Source organism: Pseudorca crassidens, chromosome 13 (assembly GCF_039906515.1).
Source record: "Pseudorca crassidens isolate mPseCra1 chromosome 13, mPseCra1.hap1, whole genome shotgun sequence".
NCBI lineage: Eukaryota > Metazoa > Chordata > Mammalia > Artiodactyla > Delphinidae > Pseudorca > Pseudorca crassidens.
The window spans coordinates 17,092,184-17,115,829 of record NC_090308.1 but is presented as its reverse complement, the minus strand read 5'-3'; the positions used below and the strand labels follow the sequence as shown (position 1 = coordinate 17,115,829).

The following is a 23,646-nucleotide window of genomic DNA, read 5'->3' as shown; positions in this document are numbered from 1 at the left end:
GCTGAGCCTGCGCGTCCGGAGCCTGTGCTCCGCAACGGGAGAGACCACGACAGTGAGAGGCCTGCGTACCACCAAAAAAAATAAAGAATCTCTAACCACAAAATCTGCCCAGTTGTCATTATATTATAGTTGTGGAAAACATCTTACTAGATGTGGACGTGTAAAAGCGCTCCATGTATGTGTAACGTCTTCATGAATGTAACATGGACACAATCTTGGAACTAGTGACCAAACCAGTTAACCCAAGTGTGTGTAGGTACCAAAAGAATAGACGAACCAGTTGAAATTTTAAATTAATTACCCCGCCGGGCTGCTGTGAGATTCTGAACTTTCTAATAAACTTTGACAGGAAAATTTTACATGCAATTTTTTGATCACCTGAATTATACTTAAGGCTTAAATATCAATAAAGTCTAAGTAAAACGCAGCCAAATGCATGAGTATTTAGAAAGACGGCTCTGAAGACGGTCTGGCTCCGTAAACATCACATTTACTTCTTCTCATCCCATCTTAAATCACTGGCTCTAGTTATTAAAGAATCTTTTCCCCCAGAAACTAGACTACAGAATAGTAACAAAAATGTTCTATGATTTTTGTTTCAGGAAAGAGATGTAGGGAATCGTAAGTACCACATATATCCGAGGAATCGTATTTCGGCATTTAAGAAAAATCTGAGTTTTAGTTAAATGGGTCAGATCTGAAGGATAATATTCACCATAGAGCACAAGACTATTTTTTAAAAAATAGAATATATTTACACACAGCACAGTGAGGTTAAGCACTGTCTATTTTGGAACTGTGAATTCCAGGTGTCGGGTGTTCCCTGAAGCTAGGCAGTATAGAAAGAGACCTGAACTAAAACTGTGATAATGAATAGGTCATTTCCCCTCCAAAGGCTGGCTGCAGCTTCCACTGAGCACAAGGGGTGGTGTGACAAGGGTAGTGTGACCTGGATCATCTCTGAGAGCTTTAGAGCTCTAAACATTTCCCAGCAGATAACTAGAAACTGGGACAGAGGAAACGTCTGTTTGCAGGGTTGCATAACCACTACCAGCAGGGGGCAGCACTGCTTAGATAATCACTGTATTTTTGCCCTTCCTCATTTAGGAAAACTGTGGGGAGAAAGGGATTTATCCCCTCAGCTCTTAGCAGCCCAGTAACATATAAGTGAGCCAAAGCCAAGGAACGCCCTTGCCCCCAAAGATTACATGTCCAAGGCACCAACACCTACAGCAGCAGATGTGCTGACGACCCACATTTCCCGTGGACACTTTCACTCATGGTATGGCTTATGGTTGATTTTCCTTTTTATCTTTGTCTTCTCTTTATGTCCTACTTGTTTCTTGTCGGGGAGGAATAATTGTATAAGGAATTTTAAAATTTAAGAAACATGGGAATCTTTTACCAATCTTTCTCTCCCTAAAATAAAATCCCCCATTTGAAGTGGAGTTTGAGATAAGGACTTCTCGAGAAGGGACACTTCATGCAATAAAGAGCAGAGATGATGACATTTCAGCGAAGGAAACGATTCTCCCCCTTTTGTTAGGAAAGGACAAACACACACACACAAAAGCCATCCACTGACCAGCGCTGCCCCCTGTGGCTGAAAGGAAATGAGGCTGAAACAAGTGAGTGCCTGTTCCCTGAGTCATGTTTTATTTTAATGATATAAATGTTTCTTTAAAAATTCAACTAGCTTATAGCATAATACTAAATCACATTTTCTAATTAATTTTTAAAGCTCAGGTTTGATAGTAAGATTAATGTTAGCCTTATTTTCAAGATAATTTAAAAATTACTAGACAACATTCGTTCCATTTAATAAGAATGTATTACTCTGCAGTAAATTTTAATTCTGATTATACGTGGGGCTTTCTTTTTTTTTTTTTTTTTCGCGGTACGTGGGCCTCTCACTGCTGTGGCCTCCCCTGCCGCGGAGCCCAGGCTCCGGACGTGCAGGCTCAGCGGCCATGGCTCACGGGACCAGTCGATCCGCGGCATGTGGGATCCTCCCGGACCGGGGCACGAACCCGAGTCCCCTGCATCGGCAGGCGGACTCTCAACCGCTACGCCACCAGGGAAGCCCAGGGCTTTCATTTTGCTGAAGTATGAACGCTTGAAATGCTTCATTTAAAATTAGAGATAGTTTTTCATAAAACAAGAATGTTTGGGGGCTTGAACATCTAAAACTATTACCTAAAGAGCAACAGAGGTTGTGGTCTAGAGCTTGCTGTCATCAGAGAACTATTGTCACTTACATGAAAGCACTTCTATCCATTTCTTTCTTTTCTCTTTATCTTTCCTTTCCTTGGACATTATTCACACACAGTAATCATTTCAAGCAGCGTTGTATAATGTGAAAAATCTGTGCTTTGAGCCAGACATACCAGGATTTAAAACCCAACTCTGCCGCTTATAATCTGTTTGACCATGAACTAGTCATGCAACCATTTTGAGCCTATTTTGTCTTCTCTAATATAGGGAAACTAATAATACCTGTCTTGTCAGGTCATTGTGAGAATTAATTGAGAAAACATGTAAAGCTGTATAAAGCACAGAGTAACCACTTGATAGCGGTCGCTGGGGAACTTGCCTCAAGGAAGCCTGGGATAGAAAGTCTACAAGATGTCTGCCATCCATTCCTTCCCTCCTTGTATTCACATGGTGCTCCTTACATCAAGAGGTAGAGTCTGATTCTCCTTCTCTGAATCTGGGCTGGCCTTAGTGACTAGTTTGACCAAAAGAATACAGTGGCAGTGACAGTCTGGGACTCCCAAGGCTAGGTCTTAAGAAGCCTTGAAGCTTCCAAGGCTACAAGTCTCTTGTATGCTTGACCTTGTGATGTTCCCTCTTAGAATCCAGCCAGTGGGCCTAAACCACATAGAGAGGCCATATGTAGACATTCTAGTTGACAACTCAGCTGGGCTCCCGGTCAACAGCCAACATCAGCTGCAGACCACGCAAGGGAGCCATATTGGACATCTAGCCCACGTGGGCCTTCAGCCCCTTCCAACACCTGTCGCCACCTGACTGCAGCCATGTGACAGATGCTGGACAAGGACTACCCGGCTGAGCCCAGCAAATCCACTGGACTATGAAGGATAATCATAAATGGTTATTTCAAGCCACTAAATTTGGGGCTGGTTTGTTATGCATGCAATGATAGATAACTGGAACAAAGCTGCAGGGTAGATGTCTATTTTAAAGAGCCACTAGTAAAAACCCAGAGAAACAGCTGGGAGGGAGGGACTCTCACTCTAAACATTGATCTGTAATTCATAATTTTGTTTCTCAAGTCATTGTTTCAAAACTTCCAGAAAAGTCCAATTTTGAAGGAAAAAAGTCGAATTTGAAGGAACATGTGGGGATTGAAGAAATGTTGGTTTGGATGAAAAAGGGAATGAGTGAATGATTGAATGTTTCCTGTGTTATAAGTCCTCTCGTAGAAAGCATCTAATGACCAGCCATCAATCTAGAAGTTTCATTACGAATCTATTATTTCTAATGCCATTTGCAGCAACATGGTTGGACCTAGAGATTATACTAAGTGGAGCAAGTCAGAGAAAGACAAATGTCCTATGATATCACTTATATGTGGAATCTGAAAAAAATGATGCAGATGAATTTATTTACTAAAACAGAAACAGACTTACAGACATAGAAAACAAACTTATGGTTAACAAAGGGGAAAGGGGCCAAGGGGATAAATTAGGGATTTAGGATTAGCCAGATACACACTACTATGTATAAAACAGATAAATAACAGGGCCCTACTGAATAGCACAGGGAATATATTCAGTGTCTTGTAATAAACTATAATGGAAAAGAATCTGAAAAAGAAAAAAAAATATATATATATATAAATCACTTTGCTGTACGCCAGAAATTAACACAACATTGTTTGTTCCCTTGACCTAAAAACTACACACAGGGGCACTCGTACAAGCTAAGGGGGTAACTTGTGGTATGGTGAGGGGGCACCACCATATCTGTGTGTTGCCACGGCCATTTTCAGAGCATTTACATTTTCATTGTAATTTCATTAAGCCCCGTGAAGCAGGTTGAATAGAAAACTGCAGTGTGGGTGTGGCCGTCCAAGGTCACCCAACCGGCTGGTGGACAGCCCAGACCCAGGTCTTCCGCCGACCAGTCAGGTTCACACCAAACCCCTCTGCCCTCTCCAGATCTTATTTTGTCCAGGACCCACCAATGTCTTCAAGTGACCTTGTTTACAACACAAAATAAGGCCATAAGGCTGCTTTTTAAAGATGTTTTGAGAAATAATGTTAGAAATAATGGTACTGATTGCTAGACCAAAATAGAGTATGTCTATCGCTGAAATAATTCAAAAAGCTATTTTTGTGGGTCACATTCTGTGTGATAAAAACTGTCATCTTAGTTGCCTTTAAAGGACGCCTCCCTCCGTGAATCCATGCAGCGTCTGTATTCTCGGCTGAATGGGACTCCTCCACAAAGAGTATATAAATGACTCTGATGCAGAACGGAGGTAGAAGAGATAAATAAAGTTGACCGTTCAAAGAAGAGATCTTCATTACTAAGTTATTCGGGGAGGTTTTGTAAGTCAGGGAAACTAATCTGCAGCTAATGCCCCCTCGGTGCCACTTCTCCTGTCTTCATGTCCTCACACTGACTAGGAAAGAACAAGAACACGGAGTTTTGCCTCCCCGTCGTCAATTACAAATATGTCCTTTTTTTTACCCTCTGTGTGAAATTGTGTTTCTTATAAATTGCCCTGTGCTGGTGCCTCGTGAAGTAAACATCCAAGTTCCTGAGGCATCTTTCTGCCTTAGACAATGAGGGGCATGTGCCCCGTTGGTGCTCTTAGAGCCAGGCTGGCCCTACCTGTGGTCCTCCATGAGTGGGAGGCCAGCGGAAGCTGGGAGACCATGTGCCTGGTTATGAAGCTGTTCGTCCACTTTCCACATTATTGAGCTATAACAGCTGCTTGGCTCGCAAGAAGCTGATGGCCACGGACACAAATCAAACCAGTCTCCCTTCTGCCCGAACCCTAGAAAAGCACCTTGCTGAGGCTGTGCGGTAGGAAGGGTTGGGGCTCTGCTGTAGCACAGATGACAGGAGAGCTGGCATGTGCACCCAGAGAAGGCAGGAGCCATCTGTGCATGTTCATTGGAGGCCAGTTGCCTGCTAGGGGACCTTTATGCCTGGCTCCATTGGCTAGGAATGACTGCACACGATTTAAAGATCTGAAAGGATTAACTGTGTGTTTCACTGTCAGTCATCTGCTGGATGACAAAGAGTTGACGTTTACAGGAGAAATCTTTATTCTGAAATCTAAAGGACCACCTGAGAAGGTCTACAGTGATGCTTACCAAAAAATGGACTTATAATCATTTAAACTAATTTTAAACATTTGTAGCTGCATGGTTAGATGGTCCAGAAAAAAAATATGAAGATCCTCTATGTTTTCCCTTTTTATTCTCAAGCATGGCTCCAGACATGTACTCCTGTTAGGGAAACCTATTCAATTTGTTTCCCTACATAAATATTATGTGCATAGTAGAAATGGCTGCGTTACTACACATCAGATTGTTTCTGTCCTGTATGACTAATTCAGTTTGGTTTCATTGTGTTTTAGTAATTCCAGAAAGTAAGGGCAGAGCCAGCCCTACAACATTTTTTTTTTTTTTTTTTTTTTTTTTTTTTTTTTTTGGCTGTGTTGGGTCTTCGTTTCTGTGCGAGGGCTTTCTCTAGTTGCGGCAAGCGGGGGCCACTCTTCATCGCGGTGCGTGGGCCTCTCACTATCCCGGCCTCTCTTGTTGCGGAGCACAGGCTCCGGACGCACAGGCTCAGTAGTTGTGGCTCACGGGCCCAGTTGCTCCGTGGCATGTGGGATCCTCCCGGACCAGGGCTCGAATCCGTGTCCCCTGCATTAGCAGGCAGATTCTCAACCACTGCGCCACCAGGGAAGCCCCAGCCCTACAACATTTTTATGTAACACCTGTGCTTCTTCAAAATGCCTCTGAACTTAGAAGACCTAAGAACTTTATCAACTGTTTGCTCAGGTTATGCTTAAAAGAACATGAATTCTTCAACATTCAGATGACTCAAAACCCCGGTTTTCTGGGAGATCAATGTAGATGTGTTCTAGGCTCAGTGCCCAGAAATGGCTTACCTTTTATGTTTTTTCTAGTGTTCGAGAAAAAAATGTAATGGAATTTTTTGGTGTTCTCTGAATTGTGTGGGGGGGGGGGGGTTCACTGTTAAGGAGATAGAGGATAAGACTTGGTAGGTGCTGGTTATTGAGTTTAAAAGAAGATGGTGGTGTGTCCTCATGAAAGTTTCGATTATTAGGGCCAGAACTGGTAATCTGCTGTTGACGAGCAGGCTGAGGAATTCCTGTTACCTGCCTTGTCAGGTGCTGCTCTGATATTTCCACATCAACCCCCAGCCTTCCACTAGAGGCAGAGGGAGCAACTGAAAACAGCATTTGCTCCATGATCATGGAGCTCCAATCTGGTCTTAGATGGTCTTAGGCGGGCCCAGTTTCAATAAGCCATTCCCTTCCTTCTCTTGCCTCCAAATAGGACTGATCTTAGCATGTCCTTTTAAATAGCCCCTTGCACCTCATATGGGAAGGAGCTGTGGGTCTGATTTAACACCCATAAACTAATGCTTCCACAGACAATGGCTGAGTTTACCAAACTGGGCTTACCAAAGTGGGAGATGGCACATCCTCTAACTGGCTTGCTTAGTTTTTAACTACCAAAAAACCCATATCTTCTCTTGACTATTACCAGGTGTTGGTTTTAAATCAACATATTCAAGAAATGTGTACTGTTAATTAGAACTTTCCAATAATGAACACTAACATCTGATAAAAGCAAGATATTCTCCCTAGAGGATGACCTTTGGCAGTGACAGGCTGACCAATTTAAGGGGTTCTATTTTTATGGTTTAACTGCCCCCCCACTCCATCTTAACTACCTCTGTGATATGTGCTTCATATGTACATATGGTACTTTAGCACAAACTAAATAGTAAAAGGCCAACAGGAATCAGAGTGGAGCTCAGAGGAAAGGAAGCTTATGTCAGAATTATTTTTGCACATATCAAAGCCTGATTTTGGTGTAAACTTAGCCAGAGGGGTAAATGATGTCTTTGCGGCTCAAATATATTGACACTTTAATTAATGGCCTAAGAAAATACACTGGGTATCAGGATGAAACCAATGGACTATTCTTTTGCCTTAAATGTGCTATGAGAAGGGTCCATGAAAGACGGGCTATCTACATTGCCAAGAGTTAGGAGGGGACTGGAGTTTCCAAATCCTGGCCATCCCTATCTTTGTCCAGCAGAAACTGGGTTAGCATGTAATGCAAAAGCAAGAGAATTGTAGCAACACAAAATGAGGCCATATTTTACACTCTAGGACTCTATATAATTGCGAAGAATGGGTTGTAAATTTGGTGTTACTCTATTAATCAACTATCACCAAGAAATTTAGATCCTGTCACTACGTGCAAAATACTATGTTGTGCTTGACTTTTCATATGGGCAGATTTGATTCCAGAAAAATATTTTGGGATCATCAGAAACAGGCTTCCTAAACAAAAGGTGACTTACTTTATGATTACTTTCCCCTCTTTTCCTTCAGGGGAGTGAATGAGGAGAGAGAACAAGGTAGCAGAGAGATATGCCCAAAGGTCTATGACCAGGAATGGGCCCCAGCACGTCCACGCCTGGCAGGAGTGGCCCAGGAGGCAAGCTCAGGGCTGCTGTGTCTGTCAGAGACCATCATCCACCTGTAGATCTGGGTTGTGAAGTTCCAGAGACTTATTCTGCATTTGGCACTGTGTCTGTAGTTTGGGTAAACTGCCTCAGATGGGCCATGGTGCCCAGGACCCCATGTCCTCATACTCTGATTGTCTAGGCAAGAATAACTGAGAGAGATTTTCTTCTCAATCACCTTTTCTGATTTTTTAAATGAATCTGTCACTAATTTTTATACTTTAAATAATAGGATATAGTTGAGAGCAAGATATAAAGAAATATGAATTAATAAGTAAAGAAATATTGGCCAGATGGTATAGGCTACCTATTCTTTTCTGGCTTTCAACTATTGCCAGTTACTATTTATTTAACCACAGCATAGTTTCTGTGTTTATATAAAATAACTCAATTAGACTTTCTAAGAGGTAGGCCTTTCCTGTATCTTCTCAGTGGCCCTAGCACACAGCAACTTTCACCAACTTTTTATCCAAGGCCCTCTTAGTTGTTCTCTGTTTAAACTTTGTTTTTTACCTTCTCTTTATGAAAGCAGTATGGTTATTTACAACTTAAAGAGAAAAGAGCAACGTGATACAATGCACTTTGAAGTAAATTAGCCTGGGTTTAAATCCTGACTTGATATCTGAATAAACATGGTCATGTTATTAAAACATTCTGAGATTCTTTTTTGCGGGGCGAGGGGTGAAGTAGAAAAGAATAACTCTATTGCTTTGCCAGGCAAAGGGGGCCACAGCGGGCTAATGCCCCCAAAACTGTGTGTCCCCCAAACATTCTGAGATTCTTAATTTGCAAAATTGGAGTGAGACCTTGCTTGGTTGTTGGACAATTAAATGAAATAAATATGTAAAACTCCTAGCACATATTGAGGTCTTGGTCCTCATTACTGCCACTTCAACCATTTCCACTAATTTCACTATTACAGCAACTGCCAACTGAGTCACCATAGAATCCAGGTAACTCTCTGACCCTCGGTTTCCTCTTCAGCAAAACAAAGATACTAATGTCTACCTCCCAGGGTTATGAAGAGAATGAAATGCGAACATCTGTAAAGTGCTCAGCACATGCCATGTATGTTCAATAAATGTCGTGCAACATCCTTCCCTCTTTCCCACTCTTCTTAGCAATTGCAAGAAACTCTTCAAGCGCTTGTTATTCCCAGGCTGGTAGTTCACTCTGATCCTGAGATTAGATTAGAGCCTGCAGGGTTGCCTTCAATGCACTGTAAATTGAACCTGATGTCTGGATTTGTGTCCAGAAAAGATTCACACACTCCTACAAGGCTTGCTAGGTCTAAATCAATCTTTAGGCTGTAGAGGAAGCAAAAAATGTACGTAGCACACAAATATTCCTCTCCTTTCTCCTTTTCCTTCAGAGACCCCTCATGGCCAATGTCCAACACAAGTTGCACAAGCAGAAAATATCCCTACACTCTTCCTGCAGGCCTCTGTTTTGCTCTGTTTGCTCAGTGGTAAGAGGGTCTTGCCTCCTACTGCTCGCCATTTCCTGGCCTCCCTCACCATCTCCTGTTGACAGACACAAGAAAATGGACCAGATTTCCATGCCTACAGGGACCCTGTAGTACCCCCAAGGGCAGCTTGACGCAGGACAAGATGCAGCTGACCACAGCAACGTGACAATTGCCATGTCCCTACGCTGCTTGCAGAAATAGCGGATTAAAATGAAGACACACGGGCTTCCCTGGTGGTGCAGTGGTTGAGAGTCTGCCTGCCAATGCAGGGGACACAGGTTCGAGCCCTGGTCTGGGAAGATCCCACATGCCGTGGAGCAACTGGGCCCGTGAGCCACAACTACTGAGCCTGCGCATCTGGAGCCCGTGCTCCGCAACAAGAGAGGCCATGACAGTGAGAGGCCCGCACACCGCGATGAAGAGTGGCCCCCACTCGCCGCAACTAGAGAAAGCCCTCGCACAGAAATGAAGACCCAACACAGCCATAAATTAATTAATTAATTAAATTTTTTAAAAAAATGAAGACACAGTCTCAGCACATAGTTTATTATCCACCTCGACATAGGCTGTTCATTACCCCATCTCTCTTATTCTTGTGTGCTGTGCACCTTCCTTCTGAGGACACAGAAGGCTCCCCTAGTCCATACCTGTGTGGCGTCCTAGACTGGGGAGTTGATGTTTTCTATTGCTTTGGGTGTTCACTTAAGTCTCAGTATGTTTGCTTTACTCACGCTTCTATGGATCATTCAGGAAAGACTGAGGAGTGTCTGGTTTTATGTTGTCAGATAGGTGCCAACACATATGGCAGGGGTTTTTGTTTAATTTTTATTTTTTAATTGCACCTGTCAAAGGTCCCAGAAACTGTTTGGTAACAGACATGGGCAGTATGTACAGTACATTTCAGAAACCGCCACACTTAACATAGGAAGAGAAAGGCCAGATCAAATTGTGGGGTACGTGTGCCATGCTCAGTATCCTAGGGGGCCTTTGATAATTGATCCTAAATGGACCTTTTTCTCTGCCATAAATTTTATTTGGTCAAGATGTGCTTTCTATCTACTGTGGTCCAAAAGCGAAAATCACAATGAACACAATAACCACTTCTAATTCAGAAATTTCACCATCTGTTGTTTCAACTTGTGCCACTTACCTCTGCAGAGCCAGGAAACAACAGCAATAAACTTCCCAACCAGGAGCCCAATGGTGAGGGTCAAGGTGATGCCCAAAGAGCAAAGGCTACCAGGCGACCTTGAGGCCAGGAGCAAAGTAATACACAGCATTTATCTAGCTCTCTAGTTGTAACACTAGAGATGTGATTCCACCTGCTTACACAGAAAAAAATGGCAGACTTCCCAAGGCCTTACCACGTTGCTTGGCATCAGAATGAGTAGCTGATACAACCCTTGTCCTCAAACTCAAGTGAGGACTAAATGTGACTTGATTTATATTTCCTTTAAAGCAACCTTGAGCCCCCAGCTGCATTTCATTTTGTCCTTGTTGGGCTTTCCTCTCCTTTCTAGGACTTCACCAGATTCAGGAAGGGGTTCAAGTGCCCAGAAAGGTGAGGGGCCTTGGCTCTGGGGTCTGTCATGGTCTCACCGATACCATACCACCTGGGCCTCCAGGGCTACCTGGGCCTCCAGGGCTGCCTGGACATCTAGCAGTCCTCTGCTGCTCCCATGTCCTCCTGAGGCATGAGGATCATTGTGGAAGCTGTGAGTCACAGTCTTACAGTTTCTCCTCTGTAGACACACCACAACTCTTCCTCCCTGGGACACTCTGCTTCCCCAGGGCAAAGCCAGGGAACCACCCTTCCCTGGGACCTTGGAACCTCTCTCTACCCCCAGACCTGTTTCTCAAAGATATTCTGCTCCTTCCTTTAAATTCAGTCTTCCCTTTGGGAGTCAGACTATTAGGGAAAAAAGCCAGGAAGTCTTGCAGCTGGGTCTGGCTTCTACCACACTCAGTGAATGAGGCACAGAGACCGAGAGGAAAAGAAGGATACGAGAGTGAGAGGGGGAAACAACCCTAAATTCAAACCTCCAGACTTTGTCATGAGTGTGTGTGGTTAGCACCAAACACAGCACTGCACTCCATGTGCGGGCCTAAGCCATTCTCCAAGACCAAGTGGAGTGAACATTGCACAAAGAGGGGACTTTGGGTCCTCCACCCACTGTATTTGTGCAAGGAAGTAGGGGGGATTGAAGGCACATTTTCAAGGCACCACTGGTTCATCCTTTACAGACTGCGCTTTGCATCAGTTAAACTTTTTGGACAATGTAAACCGATTTTGCATCCTCTTTTTCTTGCAAATTGTTTGCAAATGAGTAAAATTCACTGATATCAAGAAAGCTCTCATAACCACTCTCTGTGCAAAGGACGACCAAAATGTGCCTGTAGAGTCAGTTTTGTGTTCCAGTGACACTAGTTGAGTCAGTCACAGCAGGCTGAACTCGTGTCCCTCAGTTTAAGACAATGCAGTCTATAAAACCTCACACTTGCAAAGTTGTTTTCCCTCTTAAAAGTGGATGTGCCATGGATTCCTTTAAGTATCGAGATGCCCTTGAATTTTTAAAACATATGACTTAATTTAGAACTTTCTCGTGTATCTATTTAATATGAAGTGTATCTATTTTATAAAAGTACCTGTGTCCCTACTCAGTGAAATGAATAGTAAGCAGATAGAACATCAGATTTTACCAGTGGGAAAGAAGACTCCCTGCCAGAGAGAAATAGTTGCTTCACGTGGTTGGAAAAGTTGCCCAGTGTTCAAATGACTCACCCTGGCCACAAACAGCAGTTAGAGATGGACTCGGCTGTGAGGCAGGACCCGCAAAACAGGTTCTGATGGGCGCAGTGGTTCATGGAAGAGTTACACTAAGTATAGCCCTCCTCAGGGCTTCCAGGGAAGAAAAGTAAACAAGTACTTTTAGATATTCCTCCAACAAAATCATCTTTCTTCTCTTGAAAATGTGCTCTTCTTTACCAACTTTCCGTTTCCCCAGATCCCTTAGTTGTCGGTAGTTGTTTTTTTATATTTAAGCAGTTAATCTGACAAAGTTGAAACTAATTTGGGGCATGAAAGAAGTGGAGAAAATGTACCAAACATAAATAACTGCTTTCCAGGGTGAAACTCTATAAAATGAAGCGTTTGAGAAAGCCCTACCCGTATTAAAATGAGGGGAGGAAAATCTTCCTGCAAGAGAATAACTATCAAAGTGGTTTGTTTTGTGTTGGAACAGCAGGATGTCGGCTTCTGATTTTCCACCCCAGGCTTTGGAAGTAGATCTCAGCAGTTGACCACAGCCAGGTTTTACTGTAAAGGGCCACTGCTCATTAAGTCCTGTGTAATTAGAAACTGGCAAAGGAAGGAAATGTTGTTAGAACACTCAGGGGAAGGTTTATCAAAGGATATGCATTTTGTGCATTTGAGTTTTGCTTTTCATCAGAAGCTTTGACAACTTCATTAAATCTAAATATCTGAGAAATGTTCATTGAACATGTAAAGGTCATGCAAGCCCAGAAAGAAAGAACTTCAGTTCTTCCAGGTCTCTGCCATCAGGCTTTATCTAGTCTCTGCTTTTCCTTCCTTTCCTTTTTCAGCTTGCAAGAATCATGGGTAGAGAGTGTTAAACCTCTCTATTGGGACTTCCCTGGCCGTCCTGTGGTTAGGACTCTGCTCTTCCACTGCAGGGTGCTTGGGTTCAATCCCTGGTCGAGGAACTAAGATCCCGTATGCTGCATGGCCAGAAAAACTTTTTAATTTTTTTAAATGTTTTTTTTTAAAAAAAAACCTCTCTATTTACACATATGTTTCTTTTGAGTGACCATTAGAATAGTCAGAACTAATGAAAACGGGAGTGTCTCATATCTGAGTTATGCCTACGATGATAACCACAGATCCAATTCTCTGGGACATTTTAAGGAAGTTATTTCTTCTCCAATCTCTCATACGAAAAAAGTGAGACTATTACAAGCACATATATCTTTATGCGGCTGTTAAAAAAAATCATATTTTACCTGTTCTAACAGAGCACACACAGGATGAATCATGTAGTAGTCGACTTTGGTTAATTTTGCCCACAATAATGTCAAAAGCTGTCTCCCTGACCTTGCAACCTTAGACTTGCATTCCAGATGTCTATTCTTGTGTTACTGTGCACACCTTCAAGTGAGCTGAGAGGTTTATAGATACTAGAGTCTGCCATGAAAAAAAAAATGCCAGAAGGAGTTGACACCACCCACTGTAGGTTTGTTCTTGGCACAGAGACTGCGGTGTGGTGCATTGGCACAAGGCAACAGGAGTTGTCATGTCTTAAGTGGCAGCAATGCTAGGGGATACTTTTCTTCCTTGAGTTATATTATTATCTCCCTGAATGAAACATAACTCGGTTTTGAATCATAACTATGGGAAATGCCCACACCCATCTCACCCCAACGTATGTAAATTTCATTTCTCCCAAGCCTCTCAGGGATGAGAGAAAGCAAACCATCAGTATTATGAAAGCAGCTTGGCTGAAATGTTTGCTTCCCTGTGCTCAGTCACTGGAGCAGTCCAAGTGACACATTTGACAAGGCAGAACACGAAATTTATCTCTTCAATATGGAGCATTTTTCAAGGGAGGCTGAGTTTTGGAGCAAACTAATGGTAAGTGGAACGAAGTGTTTAAATATCAAGGGCATCATGCTGGGCATTTTCCTTGTGGCTTTTCATAAAATTAAGATGAAAGGGGAATTTGTAATCAAAGGACTGTAGCCTTGCTCATTATTTTAAAGTGAAACATGACTTCTACATACCAAATGGTATTAGTGATAAATGACTTTGGATGAATTGTTTGGGTGTAAATTTTTCTAATTTTATTGATGAACCATACCGCATAGCTTGTGGGCACGCAAGACATTACCTTATTGAAGCAACACGATTCGCTGATAGAAAGAGATTGTAACGTCGAACTAGGTTTTTAACACAGATGAAGCGTTTCTTGGAACTCTGGGTTGCATTGTTACTTTTGATTTTCTTTAAATGTATCTCATTTAGGATTATATAAATACACCTGTCTGTGAGTGTATATATATATAATGATCATAATGTATACTATGATCAGAAGAGCATGAAAAAGGCACATACTAATGTCTAAAGCTAATTTTTATGATTTTTGAACTGGGCATATTCAGACCTCTTATTTCTTTTTATGTCACTGAGAACTGTTGAGTTTACTTCAGATGAATTGGTCAAGTTCTGAAAGGCTGCCAGAACAACACAGATTCCCAGGCCTCGGGGACCCTGGCTGATCATCTCATTTTATAACTGAATAAACTGAAGTTCCCCTACTTGAAGAACCAAGAGTTGGGTTACAAGATCCTAGACCCCAACCCCAGTGCAGTGCTTTTTCAGTTAGTATATCTCACTGTTCCATAGTGTAACTTTTCATTGTATTTTCTCCTTTCTAATGTGAATTTGAACTTCACTGGAAATAGAAGATTCTGTTGCAAACATGGGTGATTTTTAGATCGGAATAAAAAAGTCTCTTTTGGTGGCAGCAATGTAATCTACCTGTCTTTTCCCTGGCAGTATGACTTATCTTCTTTTATAACATAAAGTTGACTCCAAGAACAAATTAAAACATTGGTTTCTAGAATAATCACTTCTGTTCATTAAAGAATGCTCACCATGCCCGGTGTCTTAGGTTTAAATGCTATATCTTGGCTGGCAGAAATCAGGGTAAAAAAATACTATACTGTTCCCAGACATAACTAAAAAGGCCCAATTTTCAGATCCATATGCAAGCTTTGGAGACATCCACCTTCGTTTATCCAAGTCATTCACTTAGCAAAATGTTATCAATCAGTTGTATTCTGGAGACAGAACCATTTCTATGCTCTTGTAATATTTCGATTGTTTAAATGCCTTAGTTTTGATTAGGAGCTCATTTTGACAAACCAGAAAAACAAAAAGGGCTTTTTCCTGCATGCCCTCAGGGCAGGAAGGGATGTCTGTGCTCCAAGGGGCTGGGAACTGATGGAGCAGCTGGCTGGGTCCAGGATGCGAGGACAGCCCGAGGGGCCCAGGCAGAGGCTGGAACTCAGGAAATACACAAAGGGGTGAGGGGTAGGTATTGGTCCTCCCCACTTAGACCCCCCGCCCCAGTTCCTTGCCCGAGGAGTTTCCAGGTAAGATACAGTCAGTCCCATGAGAGAAGATCGGAACTGTAGAGTAAACACCTATCACAAATTCAGGCTCGCCTGTTGTTCTCTTCAACCTTGGTAACTCAAACTGCCGTTTCGAAAATTGTCTCCTCTTTCGGAAGCTCTTCAGCCTCTGGCTCCGTCTCGGCTCCATCTCGGCAACTACATGTTGTCACCAGTTCCCCTGGCAAGTGGGTGGCCACTTACCGCCAGGCCATCAGGCCCCGACACTGCCTTAGGTTGCTGGCAGCAGCTCACCGGTCTCCCCTGAGCTCCTTCCGGGCTGTGCAATAGGTAAAACACCTGCCAACTCAGACAGCCAGGGACGGGCCCAGCCCAGGGCAGGAGGGACTGAAATTCACTGGGATCCTGTGGCTGCCCAGGGGCCTGTGTGCATCAACAGAAACGAAGTTTGGAGAGGCTGGTGTACCTTCACAGCGTCTTTCTATCATAATTAATGCACCCAGCCTCTCTTGTGGTCAGCAGGGCGTTACCTTAACTGCATAGATGGTGAGACCCAGAGATTTAATGATGGGTTAGGCGCTGTCTGCGTAGCGAGCAGTGTGGGAGTGAGAAGTATAAGCCTCTGCCATCAGAAGCAGGTCCTTTCATCCATAATGTGGGACATTTGCTCTCAGCCTTCTCTGCCTGGAGGACCAGAGGAGTTCCTCCATGGATAATTCCCTAGTTATTCTTTGTTCTTAGTGCATTTGAATTTCTGCGTGTCTTTGGTCTTTCAGACTGCTTGTGTCGCTTAGAAATTCACCTCCATGCTGGACAGGACCAGATAATCCTCTCCTCTAAGAGGATAAGAGCAGCCCCTGCGAGTTCAAATTCGGGAGCTTGCCTCGAGGTGCAGTTTCAAATCCCCAAGGTCGTGTGCTGTTCAAGGACAGTGGACAGATCAGGTCCCTGCCCTGCACACAACTTCGCACAGTGGTTCTACACGCCAGCTTCAGCACGGACGGGTTAAATGTGAGGACGCAGTCGCCAGTGGGTGCTATATACGGGCACAGGTGTTTGGGGGAAGTGAACAGTGGTAACTGACTCTGTAGTCCTGTGTGATCATCATCACCCCCGAGACCCAAACCGTTTTTCTTTTTTTCCAACCTGAAATCCCCATTCACCCCCATTCCTTCTCTCCACGTGAGCTCAACTCAACAAAGCATCAGGCAAGTGCTCACCAAGTCTGGCTTCTGTACTTACTCTCCTGTTTCTGCAGAAAACACAGAGGAAGAAGACACGCTCTTGACTCACGAAGGTCAAAATACAGTTGAGAGATGAACTATATGTACACGAAACAATTAGAGAACAAAATAATACATAAAAGAGTATCCAAGTGCATCGTTCACGCACTAAATGCAACAGGGATTCTGAAGTCAGGGAAGTTGGAGAAGGTTTCATGAAGGAAATGGGTCAAGAAGGATGGATAGAATTTTGAAAGGAGAGGGATGGGCATCCAGGTGAAGGGGATGGTGTTGGATAAATGCTGGGATGCGGAAACACCCCTGGTGCTGGGACAGTACTGAGTGCCTGAACAGGAAATGCATGTGAGGGTCGGGGAGAGAGAAACTTGAGCAGATCCTAGAGAGCCTTGAAGGCCAAGCAAAGGAGTTAAGACTTGGGAGCCATGGAAGGTATGGGAGCAGTAGAATGGCATGGTAAAAGCAGCGTTTAAGGAAAAGTAGTCTGTCCACATAGATTGGATTCTGAAGATTCTGGAGGCCGTCAGAAAGCTGTTGTTACAGGACCTAAACATGAGATGACAGGGGTCCCAGGCCAGAGCGGTATAAGTTGAACAGGGAGAAAGAAGCATATTTCTAAGGAAAAATATGAAATGCTGGTTGATGAATGGGATCCTGTAGGGTGTAAACTACATCAAGTTAGAAATGATGGCTGTCGTGTGTACTAGGTAACAGTCTGTCTCTGCTTAGGATAAAGAGAAGTCTAATTCTCCTTAGATCTACTCCTAAGGCCAGCAAACCTATCTGATACTTCCCTGTTCCTTGAGGTAGGCAAATCTTTTCTACAAAAATCTCAAGGCACCAGTGCCCATCCTAAGAGCTCAGAACAAAATTTCTCTGCTAGCAACACTCCTGCCGTATGGAACACTTTGCACTCTCAAAACTCCTCGTCTCTCTGTTTTCATGACATTGTAGGTAGATTTTCCCATTTCTCCTTCTTAGCGATTGGTTGCTAAACATGAAACATTTTTATTCTTTCACACTCACTGTGTTAGTTTCTCTCTAGTTAGTCTGCTTCTCACATCTCCCCCTCTCTGGCTTTATTCGTATCAATTTGCCCACTGAAATCTGGTGACCTGGCAGCATCCTTTGCTTTAGATGATCGACTTTGCCAGGCATACACATAGTTGTATTACTTAAACTCTCTTCTGTCCACAAGAGAAAGAGGTACACAATTCACCTGAGAGCTTGAAAGGGGAGGCAAGTTATCACAAGCACACAAGTGAAGAAAATCAAGAGGTTGCGCGTTTAGACTGAAAAGTCCTAGATAGATTTTAAAGGTAATTGTGAATCATAGAAGGTGGAGAACTTTAAGGGGCCATACACGTGTTCTATTTCACCTTTGGAGTTTTTTTTTTAATATTTATTTATTTGGCTTTGCCGGGTGTTAATTGCAGCAAACAGGATCCAGGACCCTGACCAGGGATCGAACCCGGGCCCCTTGCATTGGGAGCACAAGGTCTTAACCAGTGGACCACCAGGGAAGTCCCTGCAGAGTACTTTCAATAGTTTTTTCTTTTAATCTTTTTTTTTTTTTGCGATACGCGCGGGCCTCTCTCACTGCTGTGGCCTCTCCCGTTGCGGGGCACAGCCTCCAGACGCACAGGCTCAGCGGCCATGGCTCACGGGCCCAGCCGCTCCGTGGCATGTGGGATCTTCCCGGACCAGGGCACGAACCCGTGTCCCCTGCATCGGTAGGCGGACTCTCAACCACTGCGCCACCAGGGAAGCCCTTAACTTTATTTTTTTTTAACTTTTTACTTTATACTGGAGTATAGCTGATGAACAATGTGATAGTTTCAGGTGCACAGCAAAGAGACTCAGACATACAGATAGATGTATCCATTCTCCCCCAAAGTCCCCTCCCATCCAAGCTGCCACATAACATTGAGCAGAGTTCCCTGTGCACAATTTAACTTTAAAAAAAAGTATACTTGAAAATATGGCAGTGTTGATGTAACACTGTAAGCATTTGTATTGAAAATATCCCAAATTTTAAAATGAAACCTACTGATAAAAAAAAAAAAAAAATCTGTGTGTTTTTTCTCCTCCACTTTCCTCTCCTAAGCTCATTTCATTCCCTTAGACCTCTGGCCTGCACTGTTAGAGTGTCCATCTCCAGTGTGTTAACATGACTTTGGCACTTGGCTAGAGGCTCCTGCAGACGCTGCCTCCTGCGGACTCAGTGGTGACGGGATCTCCGTGGGCTCACAGGGCAGGCCGGAGGGGGCCGCGATCAGCCTGCTTATCATTATTGATGTGGCTTCGGCGACCTCTGCTGCATTTCTGTCCAGTGCGATTCTGGATGCAATTCAGAAAACACCTGCCGAAATCCTGGCGAGAAATCCATGCGCGTGCCAAGGCCTGGTGATTGGTGTCACTCGTGAACGACGTGAAGGTCAGCCTCTTGGCCCTCCTTTAGCTCTTATTTTAATGAAAGTCAGAACTCTTTGTTGAGCGGACTTGAATGCAGACCCAGCACAGGCTGGCGCCTCTGCCTTCTCTACTGTGTAAAGTAGTCTTTTAACTAAAACGGAGGGAGGGTGGGGATTTTGCAGTGCGTTTAAAATTGGAGGAGGGTTAGGGAAGAGAGTCTCTGTGTTCTTTGAAATATCAGAAGGCTTAAAATTTATGTTTGATCTCTCCTTTCACTACTTCAAAGGAATCGTACCTCTGTGATTGCGTCCTTCCTTTTGGGGGGGATCTATCGTCTTCCTCCCCAGACCTGTGCAGCTTTTAGCCCATGTAACAAGATCACTTCCTTACATCAGTGAGGGTGTTTCAACCCTACCATTTATGCTACTGTTTTCAGTACACGTTTTTTTTTAAATACAGGTTTTGCTTTTCCATTCACTATGTAAATATATGAGTTGTAAATAAGAGACAGAAACTCTAGAGGAATTTGACACAGAGTCCACAGTAGAAACTTACCATACACTAAAAGTTCATTTGGTCTTAGACCAAATGAAAAACTTGTATAATTAATATAACACATTGATTAATGATGACAATAATAACTAACATGCATTACATATTTAGTAAGTGCTAGGAACTGTGCTAAGTATTTCAAGGGTATTATCTAATTTAATCTTCATAATGCCCCTTTATTCTTCTAAAATGAATGAGATAATAGTCTATGTGGGTCAAGGTTTAGTTTTAGGCATGCAATTTAGGAAGAATACAGGCAAACTGAGGCACGTGGCAAAGTGAAGATGAGAGCAACAGGAGAGAGCAGAGGTTCTCAAACTTGAGCTTGGGGACTTCCCTGGTGGTGCAGTCGTTAAGAATCCACCTGCCAATGCAGGGGACATGGGTTCAATCCCCGGTCCAGGAAGATCCCACATGCCGTGGAGCAACTAAGCCTGTGCGTCACAACTACTGAGCCTGAGTGCCACAACTACTGAAGCCTGCGTGCCTAGAGCCTGTGCTCCACAATTAAAGAAGCCACTGCAACAAGAAGCCTGTACACCACAATGAGAATATTTGCAAACAAAGCAACTGACAAAGGATTAATCTCCAAAATATACAAGCAGCTCATGCAGCTCAATATCAAAAAAACAAACAACCCAATCCAAAAATGGGCAGAAGACCTAAATAGACATTTCTCCAAAGAAGTTATAGAGATTGCCAACAAACACATGAAAGGATGCTCAACATCACTAATCATTAGAGAAATGCAAATCACAACTACAATGAGGTATCACCTCGCACCAGTCAGAATGACCATCATCAAAAAATCTACAAACAGTAAATACTGGAGAGGTGTGGAGAAAAGGGAACCCTCTTGCACTGCTGGTGGGAATGTAAACTGATACAGCCACTATGGAGAACAGTATGGAGGTTCCTTAAAAAAGTAAAACTAGAGCTACCATACGACCCAGCCATCCCACTACTGGGCATATACCCTGAGAAAACCGTAATTCAGAAAGAGTCATGTACCACAATGTTCATTGCATCACTATTTACAATAGCCAGGGCATGGAAGCAACCTAAGTGTCCGTCGACAGAGATAAATGGATAAAGAAGATGTGGCACATATATACAATGGAATATTACTTAGCCATAAAAAGAAACGAAGTTGAGTTATTTGTAGTGAGGTGGATGGACCTAGAGTCTGTCATACAGAGTGAAGTAAGTCAGAAAGAGAAAAATAAATACCATATGCTAACACATATATATGGAATCTAAAAAAAAAAAAAAGTGGTTCTGACGACCCTAGGGGCAGGAAAGGAATAAAGATACAGACGTAGTGAATGGACTTGAGGACGTGGGGAGGGGGAAGGGTAAGCTGGGATGAAGTGAGAGAGTGGCATGGACATATATCCACTACCAAATGTAAAATAGATAGCTAGTGGGAAGCAGCTGCATCACACGGGTATCAGCTCGGTGTTTTGTGTCCACCTAGAGGGGTGGGATAGGGAGGGTGGGAGGGAGACGCAAAAGGGAGAGGATATGGGGATTTATGTATGCATATAGCTGATTCACTTTGTTGTACAGCAGAAACTAACAAAACATTGTAAAGCAATTATACTCCAATAAAGTTGTTAAAAAAGAGTGGACCCCGCTCACTGCAACTAGAGAAAGCCCACGCACAGCAACAAAGACCCAACGCAGCCAAAAATAAATAAATAAATAAATTTATAAAAACAAAAAACCCCCAAAACAACTTAAGCCTGCAGCAGAATCTCCTGGAAGGCTGGCTTAAACACAGATTGCTGGGTCCACCGCTGTTCACCTCCACCCAGCAGCCTATTAAAGGGCTGGACTGTAAGTGATACACTTGGGACAGTGGATGTGACATTGGCCAAAAGGTATGGATTGAGACCAGCACGTCTGAGAGTGAGGGAGAACAAGATAGAGTGGGCTGCCCGTGGAGGAACCTGGGAGGTGCCCACGCAGAGGAGGGTGATGGGTTTCTGAGCAAAAATTACAACCTGGTGGCCCCGAGGCTGAACGCATCTGCAGATGGGTCTGCTGCGAGTATGCAGGGCCGCTAGGTGTTTTAATTTGAATGCATCCATCCTCCAGTTCCCCGTAGCCCCTACTCTCTCTTAGCCTTGATGATTCATCCATTTATGCTCACCGGCCTGGCCACAGATGGCCCTGGAGCTGAAGGCCCCTGAGGTACAGGCTGAGCGAGCAGCAGGTGAATGCTGGATTCGATTTTTTCATTTTATTTTATTTTATATTAGAGTGGAGTTGATTTACAATGCTGTGTTAGTTTCAGGTGTACAGCAAAGTGATTCAGTTATACATGTACATATGTCTATTCTTTTTCAGATTCTTTTCCCATATAGGTTATTACAGAATACTGAGTAAAGTTCCCAGTGCTATTCAGTAGGTCCTTGTTGATTACCTATTTTTATATATAGTAGTGTGGATATGTTAATCCTAGACTCCTAGGGATTTGATTTTTTTTCCGTAATCTGCCATCTGGACTCTATAGAATGAGAGAAGGGTCACTTGGTAAACTGATCCCAGTTTGTTCACTTATAGGAATTGCACACTGGGGGAAAGCACCCACTACAAACTGTGCTACCATGGAAGTAGTATCGTCCATCATTGTGCTGTTTCCTAGGATGGCTGTCTCCATCGAGCACAGCTCTCTAGGTCCCCCCAGTCTCCTCCAGGTCTTCTCCCTCCGAGGCTTCCTTTGGTTCCACCTTACTAGGGCTGACCCTTGGTGGACACAGGACCTGAATAGCAAAGCCATGCCCCTTCTGTCCCTCCCTGCAAACAGCACCCCAGGACTGCCCTCCCTGAGTCCAGTGGGCTTGTCTGCCCTGCAGGGACACACATGGGCCTAAAAAGCCAGACACTGGAAAGCCTTGGAAGACAATGACCCAGCCTTGGTAGGAAGAGACATAAGCAAGAGAAGTTTGGGGTTGATTACAAAACAGCTTGTGCCAAAAGTGGTAGATTCTCAGGAGAAAAACCTTATCTAGGAAGTTCCAGGGCAAGGAAGAATAAAGAAAAATGAAATGGCAGAGAGAAGCAACAAGACCAAATTAAGAAATGTAAGATCTAGATAGATCGTTAGGAGGCATGTATGGTCCGCAATGGATGCTTTGTCCTTGAGACATTTAAAATAAAATCAAGAGAGGCCTTCACTGACCACTCTAAGTAGCTTAAGTCTTTTCCACCTTCGCCTCCTGGGTTTGGTTGCGAGGTATTTCGCTGGCTCAGTTATGAGCATTCTGGGGTCGGGCTGCCTTCTAGGTGGGGAGCTAGTTATGAGCATTCTGGGGTCGGGCTGCCTTCTAGGTGGGGAGCTAGTTATGAGCATTCTGGGGTCGGGCTGCCTTCTAGGTGGGGAGCTAGGAACAGGGAGCCCTCTCTTCCTCGGACCAGCTTTCCATTCTTTCTCTTTTCTTTCTCTCTTTCTTTCTGACTTTCTTCCTGTCCTTCCTTTCCCTTCCTTCCTTCCCTCCTTCCCTCTCTCCCTCCCTTCCCCCCTTTCTTCCTGTCTTCCTGCAAATAAGGGAAAAAAAAAAAACTTGAGGAGACCACTGGTGCAGGTTCCAGTAATAACCGTGGCAGGTAATTTTTGCACATCCGGAGTGAGTCATTTTCTTATAAATGAGATCAGGGGCTGTAGTGCTCCCAGAAGAAAAAAACACTTATATTGACGTGTTTATGTATTGGAATGATAATATTTGTCCATGTGAAAAGACGTGTGATTCCTTTCTCCCACACCATATGGCTTATTACTCTTCCTAATCCAAATAGTAGCAGCTGCTGCAGAATGCGAGAATGAGTTTTCCTGAAGTAAAAATGGGCTGTCTTGGACGCCACATGTACTTTCCACAGTATCACCAGCAATTCACCAGAAACCTACATATGGGTCCCTTCCATTAATCCATTCCTTTCTTTATTCATATCTCAGAAGTTCATTTTTCTATCCACTTCCATTCTGTCCCTCTCACCCAACCTACCCCCATTCAGCCTGGGCCCCCACGGGGCCACTCCACCTCGGGA

At 43.6% G+C, this 23,646-nt stretch overlaps 1 protein-coding gene across 1 annotated transcript in view; it reads left to right on the top strand.

Moving 5' to 3' along the window:
• Window positions 1-1,145: 1,145 nt before the first annotated feature.
• SASH1 (SAM and SH3 domain containing 1) overlaps window positions 1,146-23,646 on the top strand; it is a 335,989-nt gene continuing 313,488 nt past the window's right edge. The window contains exon 1 of the mRNA XM_067701818.1: window positions 1,146-1,282. Within this exon, the coding sequence (XP_067557919.1) occupies window positions 1,280-1,282 (3 nt within the window). The 5' untranslated portion in view covers window positions 1,146-1,279. The remainder of the gene's footprint in view (window positions 1,283-23,646) is intronic.